General features: G+C 65.3%; 2 protein-coding genes across 7 annotated transcripts in view; one reads left to right on the top strand and one right to left on the bottom strand.

Moving 5' to 3' along the window:
- Nucleotides 1-20,755, bottom strand: part of POLE (DNA polymerase epsilon, catalytic subunit) — a 63,092-nt gene that overhangs the window by 40,292 nt on the left and 2,045 nt on the right. Inside the window, exons 2-15 of the mRNA XM_064169048.1 lie at nt 17,869-19,336; nt 11,731-11,899; nt 11,482-11,615; nt 10,848-11,336; nt 10,469-10,549; nt 10,348-10,392; nt 10,111-10,203; nt 9,439-9,593; nt 6,123-6,267; nt 4,988-5,068; nt 4,289-4,396; nt 2,395-2,505; nt 1,576-1,661; nt 118-237 (exon numbers count right to left, since the gene is read on the bottom strand). Coding sequence (XP_064025118.1) covers nt 118-237; nt 1,576-1,661; nt 2,395-2,505; nt 4,289-4,396; nt 4,988-5,068; nt 6,123-6,267; nt 9,439-9,593; nt 10,111-10,203; nt 10,348-10,392; nt 10,469-10,549; nt 10,848-11,336; nt 11,482-11,615; nt 11,731-11,899; nt 17,869-19,336 — 3,285 coding nt within the window. The remainder of the gene's footprint in view (nt 1-117; nt 238-1,575; nt 1,662-2,394; nt 2,506-4,288; nt 4,397-4,987; nt 5,069-6,122; nt 6,268-9,438; nt 9,594-10,110; nt 10,204-10,347; nt 10,393-10,468; nt 10,550-10,847; nt 11,337-11,481; nt 11,616-11,730; nt 11,900-17,868; nt 19,337-20,755) is intronic.
- Nucleotides 18,798-20,755, top strand: part of AIFM3 (apoptosis inducing factor mitochondria associated 3) — a 66,221-nt gene continuing 64,263 nt past the window's right edge. For 3 of the 6 annotated variants that reach the window (XR_010307859.1, XM_064168479.1, XM_064168481.1), the window contains exon 1: nt 18,798-19,396. The gene's annotated coding sequence lies outside the window, so the exon portion shown is untranslated. The remainder of the gene's footprint in view (nt 19,397-20,755) is intronic. The other 3 variants (XM_064168480.1, XM_064168478.1, XM_064168477.1) reach the window with 2 other exon arrangements.

The following is a 20,755-nucleotide window of genomic DNA, read 5'->3' as shown; positions in this document are numbered from 1 at the left end:
GGGAGGGCTCTGGCAGCTCCCCCAGCGTGCAGGGAGCAAGAGGGAGCAGGGAAGGGAGAGGGCAGAGGGAGAGGCCAGGAGCCAGCTGCATCGGGGGGCAGGGGGCAGCAGGGGCACCTCAGGCAGTCCATGTGGATGCACTGGGAGGCTTTGTACTCTCCCTGGCTGTCCTTCTGGAACCCAATCTCCTGGGACATGCTGATCCCATGGGCTGCTGCTCTTGCTTCCACGAAGGGCCTGGGGAAAGAGGCAACGTGGAGAGAATCACAGCCTGGCATGGCTGGCAGAGAGCTCAGAGAGCAGCCAGCCCCAGCCCTGCCAGGGCAGGGCACCCAGGGCAGGGCACACACAGCACAGCCAGGGGGGCTTGGCAAGGCTCCAGAGCAGGAGACTCCACAGCCTCTCTGGGCAGCCTGCTCCAGGCTCCAGCACCCTCCCAGGGACAAAGCTTCCCCTCCTCTTGCCCTGGCACCTCCTCTGCTCCAGCTGCCACCCAGTGCCCCTTCTGCTGCCCTTGGCCACCCCTGGGCACAGCCTGGCTGCAGCCTGCCCACACTGCCCTGCACATCTGTGGCACAGCACTGAGGGCAGCCCTCAGGCTGCTCTGCTGCCAGCTGCCAGCCCCAGCTGCCTCAGCCTGGCCCCACAGGAGCTGTTCAGTGCCTGCAGCAGCTTGGGGGCTCTGGGCTGGGCTCTCTGCAGCACCTCCTGAGCTCCTTCTGCAGCTGAAGGGCCCAGAGCTGGGCACCAGATTGCAGCTGTGGCCTGAGCAGGGCAGAGCAGAGGGGCAGGAGAACCTCTCTGACCTGCTCCCCACAGCCCTTCTGACCCACCCCAGGATGCCCTTCTTGGTCCCCAGGGCACATTTGTGTCTCTTGGGCATCCTTCTGCCCAGCAGCACCCCAGGTCCCTCTCCTCTGCTGCTCTCCAGCAGCTCAGTCCCAGCCCCTCCTGGTCCCTGGGGTTTTTCTTCCTCAGGTGCCAGACTCAATCCTTGCCCTTGTTGGGTTCAATCGAATTTCTCCCCCCCAAGCCTCCAGCCTGTCTGGAGGGCACAGAGGAGCCACTGCCCCTCACCCCCAGCACAGCTTTCACCACTGCTTTGGCACAAGCTGCCTGAAGACTCTTCCTGGCCACTGACCTGCCCACAGGGACACTTCCTGCAGGACAGAGCTTGTGGCATGACCCAAGGGGCAGAGCTGCTGCCACTCTGCTCCAGGAGCTGCAGCCACATGCCCTGCCCTTGCTCCCCAGGGGCTGGCCTGTGCCCCTCTCCCCACTACCCTCCAGCTCTGCTCCCTCCCAGTCCCTGCCTCCTGTGCTGGGCTCATCCACACCTCAATACTGTCACCTTGAGTGGGCTTTAGACAGCTCAGCCAAGCAGAGAGGAGCCTGCAGCAGCTCCAGCTCCCAAGCCAATGCCCACAGCATTTGGTGAGCTGCTCAAACTGGGCAGAAAGGCCTCAGGGCTCACCCTGTGGGAGCTATGGAAGGACACCAAGGCTGGCACCTGGCTGTGCCCCATGCCTCAGGTGGCATTGTGCCAGCTTGGTCCTGTTCCATTCCTGAGCTTACCAGTCAAAGAAGTCTCCATTGTATGTGACAATGATGTTGGGTTTGGTCTGCTGGACATGCTCAAACCACCTCTGGATTAAATGAGCCTAGGATGAAACACAGGAGACAGGATCAGAGATTGGCTCAGGTTGGAAGGGGCCTCAGAGAGCATCTCCTGCAACCCCTGCCAGGGCAGGGGCAGCTCTCAGCTGGGCTTGGCTGCTCCAGGCCTCAGCCTTGCACCCCCCCACCCCAGGCAGGAGGCAGCCACAGCCTCCCTGGGCAGCCCATGCCAGAGGCTCAGCAGCCTCACACTGCACAGCTTCTGCCTCAGCTCCACTCTCCCCCTGCTCTGCCTCAGCTCCAAACCATTGCCCTGGGCCTGCCTCACACCCCCTCAGCACAAGTCCCTCTGCAGCCTCCCTGCAGGAGCCCTTCAGCTCTTGGCAGCAGCTCTGAGCTGCCCCTGGAGCCTTCTGCCCTGCAGGCTGCACCCCCCCAGCTCCCTCAGCCTGTGCTCCCAGCAGAGCTGCTCCAGCCCTGCCAGCATCTCTGTGGCCTCCTCCTGCTGGGCACAGTAGCACTGGAGGTGAGGCCTGAGCAGAGCCAAGACACCTCAAGAAAGTTCATCTCCCCCACCAAGAAGTGGTGGATCCCACAGGTGACTCCACCTTTCCCTTCTCCCCACCTAGCCCCAACTTGATCTCTCTTACCCTTGGCACCAGCAAAAGACAGCAAGCCCCTGCCAGAGCCTCCACATTGTGCTGCCCAGCAGTGAGCTCTCTGTGGCCAACAGGAGCCCCCCGGGGGACCAAGGCCTGGTGGCCAGCACTGACTTACTTCATCTGGCTCATTGAAGACACAGAAGGGACCCTCATAGTCTGGCTTGGGAGTAAACTCAAAGTCCTCAATGTCCTCAGAGACAATCTCCCTGTTCGTGATCAGGTAGCCCTGGGGAGGTGACAAAGAGGCTGTCAGGAGGACTTGGCCTGGCAGGCAGCCTGAAGCTCTTCTCCAGTGCTAGGATCTCCTCCTCCTGCCAGCCAGAGGGAGCACAGCAGGGACCCATCTGCCCGAAGCCTTGGCCACAAGCAGACAAGCTGGGACAAGCTGTTCTCTCCTGGGGGCTCCTGCAGCAGCAGCCTGAGCTGGGGCCACAAAAGGAAGCATCTCCAAAGCCATCTGGGTTTGAGTGCCCTGTCCACAGCCACACAGCAGCAGCCAGCAGCAAGGAGAGCCTGGAGCAAGGTGGTGTGGATGCAGAGCCAAGGCCTGGGGCCTGGGCCCACTGCTGCAGCACCGCAGGGCAGGGCTGGGAGGGAGCTCAGAGAGCAGCCAGAGCAGGGCACCCAGGGCAGGGCACACACAGCACAGCCAGGGGGGCTTGGCAAGGCTCCAGAGCAGGAGACTCCACAGCCTCTCTGGGCAGCCTGCTCCAGGCTCCAGCACCCTCACAACAAACAACTTTCTCCTCAGCCTCACCTCCAACTTCCTGGCTCCCACCTTAGCCCTCTTGGGCCTTGTGCTGGCCTTGGGCACCCCCAGGCAGAGCCTGGCACCTTCATCCTGCCCCCCAGCCCTCAGCTAGTGACAGACATTGCTCAGGTCCCCTCTCAGCCTTCTCCTCTGCAGGCTAAGCAGCCCCAGGGCTCTCAGCCTTCCTCCCTGGCAGAGCTGCTCCAGGCCCTTCAGCATCCTCACAGCCTCTGCTGGACTCTCTCCAGCAGGTTCCTGCCCCTCGTGAACTGGGAAGCCCAAACCTGGATACAGCATGGAGGAACCCACTCTGCTGTGCCTCACCTGCCCATGGAGGAACCCACTCTGCTGTGCCTCACCTGCCCATGGAGGAACCCACTCTGCTGTGCCTCACCTGCCCATGGAGGAACCCACTCTGCTGTGCCTCAGCTGCCCAAGGAGGAACCCACTCTGCTGTGCCTCACCTGCCCATGGGGAGGAACCCACTCTGCTGTGCCTCACCTGCCCAAGGAGGAACCCACTCTGCTGTGCCTCACCTGCCCATAGGGAGGAACCCACTCTGCTGTGCCTCACCTGCCCATAGGGAGGAACCCACTCTGCTGTGCCTCACCTGCCCAAGGAGGAACTCACTCTGCTGTGCCTCACCTGCCCAAGGAGGAACCCACTCTGCTGTGCCTCACCTGCCCAAGGAGGAACCCACTCTGCTGTGCCTCAGCTGCCCAAGGAGGAACTCACTCTGCTGTGCCTCACCTGCCCAAGGAGGAACTCACTCTGCTGTGCCTCAGCTGCCCAAGGAGGAACCCACTCTGCTGTGCCTCACCTGCCCATGGGGAGGAACCCACTCTGCTGTGCCTCACCTGCCCATGGGGAGGAACTCACTCTGCTGTGCCTCACCTGCCCATGGGGAGGAACCCACTCTGCTGTGCCTCACCTGCCCAAGGAGGAACTCACTCTGCTGTGCCTCACCTGCCCAAGGAGGAACCCACTCTGCTGTGCCTCACCTGCCCATGGGGAGGAACCCACTCTGCTCTGCCTCACCTGCCCATGGGGAGGAACCCACTCTGCTGTGCCTCACCTGCCCAAGGAGGAACCCACTCTGCTCTGCCTCACCTGCCCAAGGAGGAACCCACTCTGCTGTGCCTCACCTGCCCATGAATCACAGAATCAACCAGGTTGGAGGAGACCTCCAAGATCATCCAGTCCCAGCTAGCACCCAGCAGGAGCCCATGAAGGAGGAACCCACTCTGCTGTGCCTTACCTGCCCATCGATCATGTAGGAGATCATCATGATCTGGTCTGTCTCTGCATCAGGAAACTTCAGAGGCAGCTTGGTGGTTTCAATGTCAAAGGCGAGCACCACAGGGTCCTGGGCAGGACCAGATCCGTTAGAGACCACTCTAAAGGGGACTGGAAGGTCAGAGCCACTCCCCCTGAGCCCAGTGCCAGCCCAGCAGGGGGAGCAGACCCCCCCCACGCACGGCAATACAGCTACATAGGGACAGCTGGAGAGGAGCTGCAGGCAGGCTGGGGAGGGACTGCTCAGAAGGGGCTGTGGGCACAGGCCCAGGGCAGTGGGTTGGCAGTGGAGCAGGGCAGAGGGAGGTTGGGCACCAGGAGGGAGTTGTGGCCAGGGAGGGTGTGGAGAGCCTGGCCCAGGCTGCCCAGGGCTGTGCTTGAGGCCCCATCCCTGCAGCCATCCAAGCTCAGCCTTGCTGTGTCCCTGTGCAGCCTGCCCTGGCTGCAGCTGTCCCTGCTGCCTGCAGGGGTGGGCAGGATGCCCTCGGGGGGTCCCTCCCAGCCCAACGCACTCTGCGCATCACTTCCCTGCTTTACCGAGCCCCAAACCGCAACCCAAGCCCCAGGGCAGAGCTCTGCCCTGCCCAGCGCGGCCAGGCCCAGCCCCGGGGGGGGCAGCGGGCAGGGTGCCCAGCGGGCAGGGTGCCCAGTCCCCGCTCACCGGCCGCTCCACCAGGTCGTCCCTGCGGGTGATGTCGGGCGGGGAGGCGCTGCCGCGGTACCGGACGCTGTACCAATGTGCCTGCGGGCAGAGCGGGCACCCCCGGGCTCAGCCCCTGCCCTCCCAGCGCGGCCGGCAGGGAAAGGGAGGGGGCTGCGGTGGAACCGAGGTGATGAAGTCGGACAACAATGAACCCCCCCAGCGCTGAGGGGAAGCAGGCAGCGAGGGGAGGTCGCAGAGGAGGGCAGGGCTGGGAGCCTGCGGGGCTGGGTGGTGGCCACCGCAGCAGCCTCTTCCCAGCCAGCTCTGCCCCCATGCCCAGCGAGGGGCATGCCCGCGGGATGGAATCCAGCTGCTGCCCACCCCCAGGGCTGCTCCTGGCTTCAGCACTTGGCCCACTCCAGGCTGCTGCAGACCTTGGCTGCTTCGGGGACCCACACACCATGAGGAACGGACACAGACCTGCTGCTCAGCTCTGCTCTGCCCCTGGGGGCTGCTGCCTGCTGCTCAGCTCTGCTCTGCCCCTGGGGGCTGCTGCCTGCTGCTCAGCTCTGCTCTGCCCCTGGGGGCTGCTGCCTGCTGCTCAGCTCTGCTCTGCCCCTGGGGGCTGCTGCCTGCTGCTTAGCTCTGCTCTGCCCCTGGGGGCTGCTGCCTGCTGCTCAGCTCTGCTCTGCTCTGCCCCTGGGGGCTGCTGCCTGCTGCTCAGCTCTGCTCTGCCCCTGGGGGCTGCTGCCTGCTGCTCAGCTCTGCTCTGCCCCTGGGGGCTGCTGCCTGCTGCTCAGCTCTGCTCTGCCCCTGGGGGCTGCTGCCTGCTGCTCAGCTCTGCTCTGCCCCTGGGGGCTGCTGCCTGCTGCTCAGCTCTGCTCTGCCCCTGGGGGCTGTTGCCTTCTCCTCAGCTCTGCTCTGCCCCTGGGGGCTGCTGCCTTCTCCTCAGCTCTGCTCTGCCCCTGGGGGCTGCTGCCTGCCGCTCAGCTCTGTTCAGGGTCCAGCCGTGGCTGAGCACTTCCCTTTCCTGCCTGTCACCGACTAGGGAGAGGGCCCCAGCAGCACAGGAGGGAGCTTCCCAGGGGAGCCCATGGCCATGGGTACCCTTGCACAGGGCCCAGAGGGGGGGCCCGGCCCCGCCCCAGCTCACCACATGGATCCGGAGGTCGATGGCGACGCGCACGTGGTAGGGGACGTCGAACTCCCTCATGTCCACGATGTGCTCCATCTGGCTGGCAGCCTTCCTGCAGGGCCCCTCCTCCTCCTCCGTGCTGAGGCTGCCCCCGCTCAGAGCGCTGCAAGCAGCAGAGCCCAGCAGGCAGCTCAGGCAGGGCACAGCTGGGCAGAGCAGGGCATGGCTGCCCCAGCACCCTGCCAGCCTCTGCTCGCAGAGGGGGCCTGGGGCAGGCAGCACAGCAGCCCCACGGCTGCCAGCTCCATTCACCTGGACTCGGATCTGGGAGCTGTGCCCGGGCAGAGGCACAGGCAAAGCCCCCAGGGCCTGGGCAAAGAATGGCCCTTGGGATGCTGGGGGGCAGAGAGCCACAGAAGGGCTCAGGCTGGAGGAGACCTCAGAGAGCATCTCCTGCAACCTCCTGCCATGGGCAGGGGCAGCTCTCAGCTGGGCTTGGCTGCTCCAGGCCTCACCCAGCCTGGCCCTGAGCCCCCCCAGGCAGGAGGCAGCCACAGCCTCCCTGGGCAGCCCATGCCAGAGGCTCAGCAGCCTCACACTGCACAGCTTCTGCCTCAGCTCCACTCTCCCCCTGCTCTGCCTCAGCTCCAAACCATTGCCCTGGGCCTGCCTCACACCCCCTCAGCACAAGTCCCTCTGCAGCCTCCCTGCAGGAGCCCTTCAGCTCTTGGCAGCAGCTCTGAGCTGCCCCTGGAGCCTTCTGCCCTGCAGGCTGCACCCCCCCAGCTCCCTCAGCCTGTGCTCCCAGCAGAGCTGCTCCAGCCCTGCCAGCATCTCTGTGGCCTCCTCTGGCCTCACTCCACAGCTCTGTGGCCTCCTCCTGCTGGGCACAGCAGCACTGGAGGCAGCACTGGAGGTGAGGTCTCATACAGAAGCAGCTCTGAGCAGAAGATGACCTTTGCTACACGACCAGGCTGAGTGTTGGGGGTGTTGAGCCTGGAGAAGAGAAGGCTGCAGGGAGACCTTCTGTTGGCTTTGCAGTGCTGAGTGAGGCTGAGCAAAAAGCTGGGGAAAGGCTTTTGAGCAGGGCCTGTGGTGCCAGGCCAAGGGGGGAGGGTTTGAGACTCAAAGGGAGATTGAAACCAGAGAGGAGGGAGAAATGCTCGAGCCAGAGGATGGGGAGAGACTGAACCAGGTTGCCCAGAGGTGGGAGCTGCCACCCCTGGAAGCCAGCTCAGGTTGTTTGGGGCTCTGATCAAGCTAACCTAGTGCCTGCTGACTGCAGGAGTGTCAGCCTGGGTAACCTCCAAGGCTCTCTTCCAGCCTAAAGCATTCTGTGATCCTATGGCCACAGGAAGCCCTTTGAGCAGGCACAGCACAGTCCTGGGTGAGCAGGGAGCCCTCACCTCACTCCATCCTCCTTCATAGAGCCAAGCAGGCTGGCAGAGAGCTCCAAGCTCACCCAGCCCAGCCTAGCACCCAGCCCTGCCCAACCAACCAGACCATGGCACTAAGTGCCCCAGCCAGGCTTGGCTGCAACACCTCCAGCCATGGGCACTGCACCACCTCCCTGGGCAGCCCATGCCAGTGCCAATCACTCTCTCTGCCAACAACTTCCTAACAACATCCAGCCTGAACCTGCCCTGGCACAGCTTGAGGCTGTGTCCCCTTCTTCTGGCCCTGGCTGCCTGGCAGCAGAGCCCAACCCCAGCTGGCTACAGCCTCCTTGCAGGCAGCTGCAGACAGCAATGAGCTCTGCCCTGAGCCTCTTCTGCTGCAGGCTGCACCCCCCCAGCTCCCTCAGCCTCTCCTCACAAGGCTGTGCTCCAGGCCCCTCAGGTTTCAGCAGAGCAGACCTCAGGGCCAGCCCAGCAGAGGGACAAAGCTTCCTTCTGTCTGTTGTCTTTTCTTCCTGTCAGTGCCCACATCTGCACCCTGGCACACAGGTGCTCAGGGGATGCCCTGCTGGAAAGCATCTCCGCACAGAAAGGCCTTGGAGTGCTGGTGGGCAGCAAGTGCTGGATGGCACAGCAGTGTGCCCCTGGGGCCAAGAGAGCCAAGGGCATCCAGGGGGCAGCAAGAGTGGTGAGGGCAGCAGGGCTGGGGAGGTTCTGCTGCCCCTCTGCTCTGCCCTGCTCAGGAGAGACAGAGACCTGCTGGGGAGGGTTCAACAGAGGCTGTGAGGATGCTGAAGGGCCTGGAGCAGCTCTGCCAGGGAGGAAGGCTGAGGGCCCTGGGGCTGCTTAGCCTGCAGAGGAGAAGGCTGAGAGGGGACCTGAGCAATGTCTGCCACTAGCTGAGGGCTGGGGGACAGGATGAAGGTGCCAGGCTCTGCCTGGGGGTGCCCAGGGCCAGCACAAGGCCCAAGAGGGCTAAGGTGGGAGCCAGGAAGTTGGAGGTGAGGCTGAGGAGAAAGTTGTTTGTTGTGAGGGTGCTGGAGCCTGGAGCAGGCTGCCCAGAGAGGCTGTGGAGTCTCCTGCTCTGGAGCCTTGCCAAGCCCCCCTGGCTGTGCTGTGTGTGCCCTGCCCTGGCAGGGCTGGGGCTGGATCCTGACTTTCTGTTCAGACAGCAAATTGCTGCTGGGGGTTCTTTAGTCACAGCCAGAGGTCAGGTTGCTCAGAACCTCTCAGCATCCTCTCTCAGGGGGCAGGCCAAGCAGTGGAACCACCACAGCACAGCACATTCCAGAGGCTCTGTGGCAGAGCTGGGTGAGACCTCAGGCAGGACAACAGCTAAGTTCCAATCAGTGCCACCAGCATCCTGGCCTGGGTCAGCACTGGTGTGGCCAGCAGGGGCAGGGCAGGGACGGTGCTCCTGTGCTGACACTGATGAGGCCACACCTCGAATCCTAGGGTCAGTTTTGGGCCTGAAAAAGGACACCAAGAGGCTGGAGGATGTGCAAAAGGCAGCAAAGCTGGGGAAGGGTCTGGAGAACAGGGCTGGGGAGGGGCAGCTGAGGGAGCTGGAGGAGGCTGAGGGGAGACCTTGTGCCTGTCTGCAGTTCCCTGAGAGCAGGGTGCAGAGCTGTGCTTGGTGTGTTCAACCAAGCAGCAGTGGCAGAACAAGAGGAAATGGCTCCAGCTGTGCCAGGGGAAGTTCAGGTTGGGTATCAGGAAGAATTCCTTCACTGAAGGGTTCTCAGGCCAGGGAGGTGCTGAAGTCAGCGTCCCTGGAGGGGTTTAGAGTTGTGCAGGTGTGGAGCTTAGGGATGTGACTGGTCAGAGGCAGCCTAACGATGGGACTGGATGATCTCAAAGGTCTGGGCAGTGCTGTGCCTCTGCACCCAGTGCCCATCAGAGCTGGAGGGGCAGAGGGGCCGAGGCAGAGCTCCCACCTGGACAGCATGGCCGTGTAGATGTCGCTGGCCTGCTCCCGCTCCCTGTTCTTCCTCACGGCCGGGGCGATCTCCCTCCGCACCTTCACCAGCTCCTCCACCGTGCTGAAGCACAGCTTGATGTAGTTCCTTTTCAGGCCCACCAGGTGGTTGGGCTGCAAAGCAGCAAGACAAGCCCAGCTCAGGGCGGGGGCGAGGGCTGAGGCACGGCCGCCAGAGGAGAGGGTGGGGGAGACAGCCAGGGAGGAGGAATTGGCCAGCAGAGAGGTGCCGGCGGGTGGGAGAGTTGTGCACTGAGTGCTAAGCATGGCAGGGGGGAGCAGGAGAGGCCCCAGGCCAGCCCTGCACTCTGTGCGAGCAGGACCACCAGAGGGATTCACCCAGGGAGGAGCAGGTGTGAGCAGCATCCCCCTCCCCCAGTACTCTCCCCTCCTCCAGCCACTCCAGTTCCTCCAGCTAAGGCTCTGGAGGGGCTGTGAGGCAGCTGCTGTGCTCGGGGCAGGGCTGTACCCCTGCTGCTGCACAAGCAGCCGGGATGAACTCGTGGCTGGCAGGCACCAGAGCACTGCCTCCCTCCCCTGCCCTGCCCTGCCCCTGCCCGCTTCAGCTACAGCAGCTCTGCAAGCTCCAGCGTCCCACGGCTACGAGCCCAGAGGGCAGGGGAATACAGACCAGGTCCAGGTCCTCCTTGGGGATTGTTTCCAGCTTTGCAATCTTCCCTTGGAACTTCTTGGAGAGGAAGGAGGACACTTCTCGCTCGCAGCCCTGCCGGCAGAGCCTGGCTCTGAGCACCGAAGGCTGGGAGAAGAGCATCCCGCAGCGGGATGCCCAGGGGGCCTCAACCCCCTCCCAGGGATCTGCTGTGCCCTTCGCTGCGATGTCAGCTCCCCCCCAGGTTCCCATCCTCACCTTCTGGGTGGCGATGTAGAAGTAGGGCTGGTAAGGCAGGGCCACCTAGGGGAGAGCAGAGAGGTGACAGTGCCAGGATCCCCCGGGGGACCCTCCCACCCCAGCCGCCCCAGGGACCTACCTTGAAGCGGCTCCCATCTTCCTGGATGAAGTAGTAGTCCACAGCGCTCACCGGCCGGCGGTCCTCGTCCAGCACCTCCGTCTGCCCGCGGGCACCATGCACTCAGGGGCGGTCCTCCCCCCTACCGGGGGTGCCTCCCCCCCCTACCGGGACCCCTCCAAGGGACCCATCCCTCTCGCCGGGTCTACCAGAGCCCTCCCGCTGGGACCCCTCCATGGGATCCCCCTCCAAAGCCGAACCGGAGGCGTCCCGGTGGAAAAGGATGGGCCCTACCGGGGGCCCTCTAAGGGAACGCTCCACCCCGGGCCCTACTGGGGCGCCACCATGAGACCTGCTGGGGGCTGCTCTTGCGGCAGCCCCGTGCCCTGCCGGCCCGTACCGGGTGCATGTTGATGAGCCAGCCGGTCCGCTCGCCGGGCTCCGCCAGCCGCTCGAAGCCGAACAGCGCATCCAGCTGGTCCGTGCGCTGCGAGCGCTCCAGCCGCTTGAGAGCGGACAGCGCGGAGCCTTCATCCCGGCCGGATGCTGCTGCCGCCGCCGCCGCCTCAGCCCCCGCCGCCGGCTCTCGGGCCCCGGGCGCCCGCCGCCCGCCCCACCGCGCTCCCTGGGGCTCTCCTCCGCCGCCCCGCTGGGCGCGCCTCCCGCCACCCCGCGGCAGCATCCCCGGCCCGGCACGGCTCGGCTCGGTTCGGCTCTGCTCGGCACAGCTCGGCTCGGTTCGGCTCCGCTCGCCGCCGCGGCAGCAGTTTCCCGCGCTTCGCCCAGCTCTCGCGGGAACGAAAAGCTCTCCCCCAATCAGAGAACAGCCCCGCCCCCCGAGCCGCTGCGTCCCACCAATGGCAGAGGGGTGCGTCCCTTTGCCCCGCCCCTAGAGGAAAGCACCAATCATAAATAAGCTCCGCCCCCCGAGCCGCTGCGTCCCACCAATGGCAGAGAGGTGCGTCCCTTCGCCCCGCCCCTAGAGGAAAGCACCAATCACAACGAAGCCCCGCCTCCCACGCCTCCAGTCCCACCAATGGCGGGTGAGTTCCCCGCCCCTTCCCGCTCGGCCCCGCCCCGCCGCCGCCGCGGCCGCTGCCGCCGTTCCGGGCGCGGTGCCGGCGGGGCCGGCGGGCGCTGGGCTCGGGGCGGCCTCGGGCGGCTGTGGCTGAGGGTTGAGGAACCTCTCACTGCACCGCCTGCGCCGGGACCCCTGCGCCCTAGGGGCTGACACCAGTGGGTCCCTGCCCTGGGTGATCCCCTGCTGAGGGGCGCAGCCGGACCTGCGCTGCAGCCGCGCAGGGGCCCGGGTAAAGGCCGTGACAGGAGAGCTTCGCCCCTCGGGGAGGCCTTCAGGTCGTGACCCGCTCTGGTTTCCTCGGGCGGGGAGCGCCGTGGTGTGGCCACAAGGAGCCAAAACCAGCGGAGAGAGCCTTGAGGGCCTTCGGGCAGCTGGTGCAGGGATGAGGAGCACGAACTGTGTTCTCCTCCATGCCTCCCCCCGTTCCCTTCGGCAAAGGAAGGACCGGGAGGCGTCGGCAGCTCAGCTCCCAGCCCCCAGCCCCCAGCCTGGCGTTCCTGCAGGGCTTGGGGTCGGTGCACACAACGCCAGGCAGCTGGCATAGAGGGGGCACACCTGTCCCGCAGGGCAGAAAGGATCCTGGGGCCAGGTTTAGCAGGGCTCGCCGAGGGAGCTTTCAGCTGGCTTGGAAGGAGGAAAGTCCTGCTAGAGAGATGCCCACGGGAAGCATGGCAGTGTCTGCAGGACAGTGTGCTCGTGGGCACCCTGCTTCTGCCACCTCCGTGACGGTGGGGGCTGGGGAGGAATGGGGCAGCAAAGATGCAAGGCTCAGAAGCCATGGGAAGAGCTGCGGAGGGGCAGGGAGGGGCAGGTAGGCATCGAGGCTCACACCCGCGGAGGTGCAGGGAGGTGCAGCTGCACTGACACCAGAGCATGGGGACACAGCAGCATGCAGGGGCTGTGGTGCACCAGGGAGAGCAGGGCACAGCAGCTGGGCTGGCACACAGCTGGAGTGCTGCACGCAGGGGCTGCAAGGACACAGAGTGCTGGGGATGGAGTTAGCTGCTGCTGGTGGCTGGCACCAGTGGTGTCCCCCGGGGCTGTACTGGGGCCAGTCCTGCTTAACATCTTTAGCAACGATCTGGGTGAGGGCATCGAGGGCATCCTCAGTAAGTCTGCAAACACCAAGCTGGGGGGCAGTGTTGACCTGCTGAAGGGCAGGAGGCTCTGCAGAGGGACCTGGACAGGCTGGATCCATGAGCTGCAACGTGGCCAAGTGCCAGGCTCTGCACTTCGGCCACGACAACCCCTGCCAGTGCTGCAGGCCCGGGGGGCAGTAGCTGGAGAGCTGCTGAGCAGAGAGGGACCTGGGGGTGGTGTCTGACTGCCAGCTGAAGGTGAGCCAGCAGCACCCAGGTGGCCAAGGCCACCAGCATCCTGGCCTGGATCAGCAGTGGTGCAGCCAGCAGGACCAGGGCAGTGGTGGTGCCCCTGTGCTTGGCAGGGGGGAGGCCACAGCCCAGATACTGCTTTCAGTCTGGGGCCTGAAGAAGGACACTGAGCAGGTCCAGAGGAGGGCAACAAAGTTGGTTAGGGGTCTGGAGAACAGGGCTGGGGGGGAGCAGAGGGAGCTGGGGGTGTGCAGCCTGGGGAAGAGGAGGCTGAGGGAGAGCTCCTTGCTGTCTGCAGCTCCCCGAGAGGCGGCTGTAGAGGTGGGGGTTGGGCTGTTCAGCCAAGTGACAGCCACAGGGCAAGAGGAAATGGCCCTAAGTGGTGCCCAGCTCAGAGCAGGTTTCTTGCTCAGATCCCAGGAGCCAAATCCCTCCCTGCTCTCTCCCTCCTGCCTTCCTCTTTCATAGGAGCATCCCTGGGCCCTTGCTTCCCTGCCCGCTTCCAGTGCAGCCATGCTCTGCCAGCTCCCTGGCACTCACCCAGCTGCAGCTACCTTGCCCCTTCCCAAGTGACCCCCATGAGCTGCACCCAACTGCCCCAGGCTGCCCTGCACCTCCACAGGCTGTGCTGCAGCTGCCTGCTGCTGGGAGCAGCACTCTGGGGCCGGGCAGGGTCCTGTGTGCCCAGCTCAGCCTCACGCTGGCACGCAGGGACACTGCCCCTGCCCCCTTCTGCCCCTGCCCCCTTCTGCCCCAGGCTCTTCCTGAGGGCACACCACTGGCTGGGGCTGTGTGCTCCTCTGTGCCCTGGCATCCTCCAGCCCTGCCAGAGGATCCCAGCCTGGCACTGGCACGTCCCAAGGACCCAAAAGCACTGAGTGACGTCAGGGCTGACCTGCTGGCACAGCACCTTCGTGCCTCAGCCCAGCGCCCCTGCTGCTGCTCACAGCCCCTGCCTGCACCCAGCTTTATCCCTGCCTGCACCCAGCTTTATCCCCTGCCTGCACCCAGCTTTATCCCTGCCTGCACCCAGATTTATCCCCTGCCTGCACCCAGCTTTCCCCCTGCCTGCACCCAGCTTTATCCCCTGCCTGCACCCAGCTTTGTCCCCTGCCTGCACCCAGCTTTATCCCCTGCCTGCACCCAGCTTTCCCCTGCCTGCACCCAGCTTTATCCCCTGCCTGCACCCAGCTTTCCCCTGCCTGCACCCAGCTTTCTCCTCTGCCTGCACCCAGCTTTATCCCCTGCCTGCACCCAGCTTTCTCCTCTGCCTGCACCCAGCTTTCCCCTGCCTGCACCCAGCTTTCTTCCTTGCCTGCACCCAGCTTTCCCCCTGCCTGCACCCAGCTTTCTTCCTTGCCTGCCCCAGGATCTTTTTTCCCCACCTGAACCACACTTTCTCCCCTGCACTGCTCCAGCCACACAACTTCTCTCCCTCATTACCTTCCCTTTCCCTTTCTCCCTCCCGAGTTTCCTTCCCCAGGGACGCAGAGGAAGGCAGGGGCAGAGCCTTTTCCCGAGGTGGGAGTGCAGCAGAGGCTTGCACCCAGCCTGGAAAGCAGGTCTGGGGGTGCCAGAGGGTCCCCCACTGGCATATGGAGTCACTCCAGCGCCTGCCCCCCACCGTCTTGCCAGCATATTCCTGCCCTCACTTCCCTGTCAGCCCTGCCTGTGCCCAGGCTGGGCAGGAGGAGGCTCTGCTGCCCAGCCCAGCCCCATCTCTGCTGCAGTGTGGGGGTGGTGGGAGGTGCAGTGTTGCTCGGGCACCGCTGGCACAGCTCTGTCAACCCTCCAGTGAGGCACCACCGTACCCCAGGGAATAGACCCCACCCCACCCAGCAGCAGCAGCCCCGGGATGGCTGAGCACCCTGCCAGGTGCCAGGGGAAGGGCAGGAGCCGAGCAGGAGAGGCAGGAGCTGCTGGCCACATTCAGGGTTCCCTCTGCCCTGGCAGCAAGGGAATGAGGATGGTTCAGTTCCTGACCCTGTGGTCCAAGCAGTGCCCAACGTGGGAGAGGGGTCAGGATGATGGAGACAGTGCCTGGACCCCAAGGCTGACCTCTGGGATGGTGGTGCTGGGGGCAGGCACTGCCTGGCAGCTCTGCAATGCTTATGGGGAAGGGAGACTCCAGAGCCCTGCAGCCACCAGTCCCTGCCCAGCCACACAATCACAGGGGCACAGCATGGCAGGGCTGGGAGGGAGCTCCAGAGAGGTCCAACCCCCTGCCAAGAGAGCTGACCCAGGGCAGGGCACACACAGCACAGCCAGGGGGGCTTGGCAAGGCTCCAGAGCAGGAGACTCCACAGCCTCTCTGGGCAGCCTGCTCCAGGCTCCAGCACCCTCACAACAAACAACTTTCTCCTCAGCCTCACCTCCAACTTCCTGGCTGCCACCTTAGCCCTCTTGGGCCTTGTGCTGGCCCTGGGCACCCCCAGGCAGAGCCTGGCACCTTCATCCTGCCCCCAGCCCTCAGCTAGTGCCAGACATTGCTCAGGTCCCCTCTCAGCCTTCTCCTCTGCAGGCTAAGCAGCCCCAGGGCTCTCAGCCTTCCTCCCTGGCAGAGCTGCTCCAGGCCCTTCAGCATCCTCACAGCCTCTGCTGGACTCTCTCCAGCAGGTTCCTGCCCCTCTTGAACTGGGAAGCCCAAACCTGGATACAGCATGGAGGAACCCACTCTGCTGTGCCTCACCTGCCCAAGGAGGAACCCACTCTGCTGTGCCTCACCTGCCCAAGGAGGAACCCACTCCGCTGTGCCTCACCTGCCCAAGGAGGAACCCACTCTGCTGTGCCTCACCTGCCCACGGGGAGGAACCCACTCTGCTGTGCCTCACCTGCCCACGGGGAGGAACCCACTCTGCTGTGCCTCACCTGCCCACGGGGAGGAACCCACTCTGCTGTGCCTCACCTGCCCAAGGAGGAACTCACTCTGCTGTGCCTCACCTGCCCATGGAGGAACCCACTCTGCTGTGCCTCACCTGCCCAAGGAGGAACCCACTCTGCTGTGCCTCACCTGCCCAAGGAGGAACCCACTCTGCTGTGCCTCACCTGCCCATGGAGGAACCCACTCTGCTGTGCCTCAGCTGCCCAAGGAGGAACCCACTCTGCTGTGCCTCAGCTGCCCATAGGGAGGAACCCACTCTGCTGTGCCTCACCTGCCCATGGAGGAACCCACTCTGCTGTGCCTCAGCTGCCCATGGAGGAACCTACTCTGCTGTGCCTCACCTGCCCATGGAGGAACCCACTCTGCTGTGCCTCACCTGCCCATGGAGGAACCCACTCTGCTGTGCCTCACCTGCCCATGGAGGAACCCACTCTGCTGTGCCTCAGCTGCCCAAGGAGGAACTCACTCTGATGTGCCTCAGCTGCCCATAGGGAGGAACCCCCTCTGCTGTGCCTCAGCTGCCCATAGGGAGGAACCCACTCTGCTGTGCCTTAGCTGCCCATGGAGGAACCCACTTGGCTGTGCCTCACCTGCCCAAGGAGGAACTCACTCTGCTCTGCCTCACCTGCCCATGAAGGGCAGCCCAGCAGTGGGCACAGCATTGCAGGTGTGGTCTGGGCAGGGCAGAGCAGAGGGGGCAGGAGAACCTCCCTGGCCCTGCTGGAGACTTTCCTGGCTGCACCCAGTCACCCTGCTGCAGGCAGAGCTGTGTCTGCTGCTGCTCCCAGCACAGCACAGCCCCACCGGGCTGCTGGAGTCTCCTTGTCCCTCCCCTGCAGTGAGCTGCTTGGCTCCACCAGCCCAAATCCTCTCTGCTGCAGTGCCAGCTGGGGCTGCCCTCCCGTGGGCTGCTGACAGACCCTGCTGCTGGGATAATTGCCTGCCAAGCCACTGACTGAGTCCCTCCAAGGCCCAGCCCTCCATTATCAGCCCTGGGAGCTGTTTCTCTCAGCAGAGAACAAAACTCCTGCCTGTGGTGCAGGGAAATGGAGGTGCCCATCAGCTGCCAAGGATGCCAGGTCCCATGGATGGGATCTGCACCGTGCCTCAGCCTCTCCTGCAGGATGCTCCTGCTCTGTGCCCACAGACGTACCCCACGGACCTGCTGCCATTGCCTCTGCCAGCTCCACGAGGATCCACAGTCCCTTTCCCAAGGCCCTGGAGGTATTGTGCTGCCCAGGATATGTCTGCAGGCTCCAGATGTGAGCAGCTGTTTTAACAGCAGTGCAGCCCCAGCTGAGCAGCCCAGGTAAGGTTCTTGTCTCATTTGGAGCAGGGAGCAAGGAACTAAAGCTGTGCATCCCTGGACTATCTCCAGGGGCTGTGTGATGAGGGTGCAGGACAGCAGAGACCCAAGGCAGTCTGTGTCCAGGGCAGAAAAACCCTTCCTCTGTGGCCAGGGTGCTCCCAAAAGCCATGGAGGGAAAAGAAAGGAGATACTGGGGGCACACAGCAAGGAGAGGCACCCAGAGATGCTGGCACCCTGTCAGGCAGGGAATGGTCACAGACTCACCCCATCATGGAAGAGACCTTTAAAGCTCACCCAGGCCAACCCCTGCAGCCAGCAGGGACATCCCCAGCTAGAGCAGGCTGCTCACAGCCCCAAGCAACCTGCCCTGCACTGCTGCCAGCCATGGGGCAGCTCCTACCTCTCTGGGCAACCTGAGCCAGGGTCTCACTAGCTTCAGTGTTAAACATTTCTTCCTCAGATGTAGCCTAAATTGCTCTCTTTCAGCCCAAACCCTCCCCCCTTGCCCTGGCACCACAGGCCGTGCTCAGAAGCCTGTCCCCAGCTCCCTGCTCAGCCTCTCCCAGCACTGCCAGGAGGTCTCCCTGGAGCCTTCTCCCCTCCAGACTGCACCCCTCTAACTCTGCCAGCCCCCAGCAGAGCCCTGCCAGCCCTGCTGTGCTCCCCTCTGGCCCTGCTGCAGCAAGTCCCTGTGTTCCAGAGCTGCCCCAGCACTGCAGGGGGGGCTCAGCAGGCAGAGCAGAGGGACAGAATCCCCTCCCTGCCCCTGCTGCCCACTGCTGCGGATCAGCCCAGGGCATGGTGGTGGGAAAGAGTTACAGGGGAGGAGAGAAACGTGCGGGGCAGGCAGGAGCGGGGACAGGTCCCTGCCTCCAAGGGGGGGAGCAGAGAAATGCGAACGCAGCAGGGAGAGCCGAAGGAGTGCGCCGGGAAGGTCCCGGCCGGGCTGTGTCCGGGGGACAGGCGCTGGTGCCCAGCCCTGCCCGCGCCGGAGCGCCTCTGTGCGCGGCCAGCCCGGGGCCGTGTGCCCGGGAGCAGGAAGGGCCGGCGAGGACCCCGCGCTCCACTCGCCGGTGCCGGGGCCGCTCCTGCCCGCTCCGCGCCGCCCGGGACCGGCCGCGCTCGCCGCCGCTGCCCAGGTAAGCGGTGCGGGCGGCGAGGTCCCGTCCCGGGTCCCCTCCCGGCGCTCATCCTGGGGGTCGCGGAGCGGGGTGGGGGTGGGGCGGGTGCTCTCTGCAGCCTGCCCGGGGCCTCGCCGGCGTTGCCGGGCAGGGGGATCGCTGGGGTCGCCGCTGCCCGCCGGGACTCGGGGGCACGGGAAGAGGGGAGGCGGAGCGGCCCCGCAGCGGGCAGGGGGATGCGCCGGGCGGGCCGGGCCCGGGGCAGCGGAGCGGGGCGGGAGCGGCGCTTGGCTTTCGCAGCTGCCGAGGTGCAGCAGTGCCCGAGGCGGCAGCGCGGCGAGGACGGCGCTCCCGGCCCCGCTTCGGCCTGCCCCCCCGCGGCCCCCGAGCTCGCCTGTCCCGGTTTCGAGGGTCGCAGAGCCCCGGGCTGACCGGGCAGCAGCCGCAGGAGCCGCGGTGTGGGTTCGCCTTCGCCGGGCAGCGGGGGGCAGCGGTTCCAGCCCGAGCGAGGGCAGCCGCTGGGCGCTGCGGGAGGGGGCAGCCGGCCCGGGCGCGGTGCGGGGCGGCAGGGGGTGGGCGGTGCTGTGCTGTGGGCACCTCGGGAAGCGTGGCCGGGCTGCCCTGCCCCGGCACGGCTGGGATCGGGTGGGCTGGCAGCGGGAGAGCCCCGGGCAGCCGGAGCCGCTGGGCGGTGGCAGAGCCTCGGCGGGGTCAGGGGAGGGTTGGCCTCGGCGGGCTTCGAGCCAAGCGGTGCTGGTCCCGTGTCTGGATTATCGCATCCAGCCCTCCGCGCCTGGGGAGAGCCTGCGCTCGGCATTGGCGCTCTGGTTGGCGTCGCCTGGAGCTGGGAGCCAGCGCCGCGGCTCCGTTCTCGCCAGCCCGGCCCGCAGGGGCGGCACTGACCGCCGTGCCCGGCGAGCCTGCAGCCCGCAACCGGGAGAGCGCCGGCAGGGGGCTGGGGACCGGCGGCGGCGCCGCTGCGCACGGAGCGCCTTAAGCGGCAGCTTCGTCCTTCTCCCCCTGCCGTTCCCGGCACAGGCTCCCGGTGGCAAGGCGCAGGGCGCCAGGGCGCGTCCAGCCCCCGCTCCCGGTGGGACGGCGCCGTGCAGCCCAGCGGCAGGCTTGGGAGCGGCTCTCGGTGTTTCGCAGCCGGAGTTTTGCTTCTGCTGCTCGGGAGCAGCCCAAGGCAGAGTTCCTGGGAGAGCCAAAGCCACTGCGCGCTCCAGGTGAGTGCAGAGCAAATCCCTGTCCCCGCCGGGATGGAGCAGGAGAGGAAGAGGTTCGGCGTTCGGGGAGTGGGCAGGGGCTGGGGGGTCCCGAGGAGATGGGAGGAGAGGACCGGAGGGGCTCTGGCGGCTGGAGACGCTGAGTGTCAGCAGCTGGGGGACACCTCCGAATGGGGTCAGGCAGCAGGGTTGGGGCAGGAAGCTGCGAGCGGGAGGGCTGGGCAGAGGGAAGGGGGAGCTGGCTGGAGGGCTGCCCGGGGGTGGGATAAAAGGGGTCGAGCAGCTGGAGACGTGAAGGGGTGCCAAGGAGAGAAGGGAGCTCCTGTGGGTCACCCCTCTTCAGTTTGGCTCATCGGCTGCACGGGCAGGGGCACAGGCAGTGGCAGACTCCCTGCTAGCAGTGTGAGCAATGGGAGGGTGTCCTGGGGGCAGCTGCTCGAGGTGGAGGGCAGGAGGCAGTTTCCTCCCCAGCTGGCCCCTCTGTGCTGGGAGGCCAGTCCATGCCGACGCTGGGGCTGGAGGCTGTGGGACCCTCTGTTCCCTGGATCCCAGGATCAGAGGATGTTAGGGATTGTAAGGGACCCAAAGAGCTCATCCAGTCCAACCTCTGCCAGAGCAGGACCATCCAATCCAGCTCAGGGCACACAGGGACACATCCAGACAGGCCTGGGAAGGCTCCAGAGGAGACTCCACAACCTCTCTGGGCAGCCTGTGCCAGGCTCTGGGACCCTTCCAGGCAAGAAGTTGCCCTTGTGCTGAGCTGCAACCTCCTGTGCTGCAGCTTCCATCCACTGCTGCTTGTCCTGTGCCAGGGGAGCAGTGAGCAGACCCTGTGCCCCCCTCCTGACCCCCAGCCCCAGAGAGTTACAGACATTGATCCAATCCCCTCTCAGCCTTCTCCAGACTCTCAGCCCCAGGTCCCTCAGCCTCTCCTCACCAGGCATTGCTCCAGGCCCCTCCTCATCCTCACAGCCCTCCCTTGGACCCTCTCCAGCAGATCCCTGTCCCTCTGCAACTAGGGAGCCCCAAAACTGAAGGCAGTGCTCAAGATGAGCTCTCAGCAGGGCAGAGAAGAGGGCAGGAGAGCCTCCCTGTGTCTGCTGGGCACACTTTGTGGTGCAGCTCCTGACAAGAAGTGGTGGCTGTGGGATGGAGACCTGAATTATTTGGAGAGGACAGGCCATGCCTGCCTTGAACCCCCCCTGGCACGCTGCTGTGTGTGGCTGGCTTGTCCTCCCACGGGGCTCTCTGCAGGCTCTGAGTGCCAGGGGAGCCCTGGGCACCCTCCCGGGCTCAGGGCAGGGTGGCTGCACATTGCCTTGAGAGCACAGCCTGGAGCATAGCATCGCAGAATCATAG

This window comes from Pogoniulus pusillus, chromosome 30 (assembly GCF_015220805.1).
Source record: "Pogoniulus pusillus isolate bPogPus1 chromosome 30, bPogPus1.pri, whole genome shotgun sequence".
In the NCBI taxonomy this organism is placed as follows: Eukaryota; Metazoa; Chordata; class Aves; order Piciformes; family Lybiidae; genus Pogoniulus; species Pogoniulus pusillus.
The sequence above is the reverse complement of the archived record's forward strand: the minus strand, read 5'-3'. Positions and strand labels throughout refer to the sequence as shown.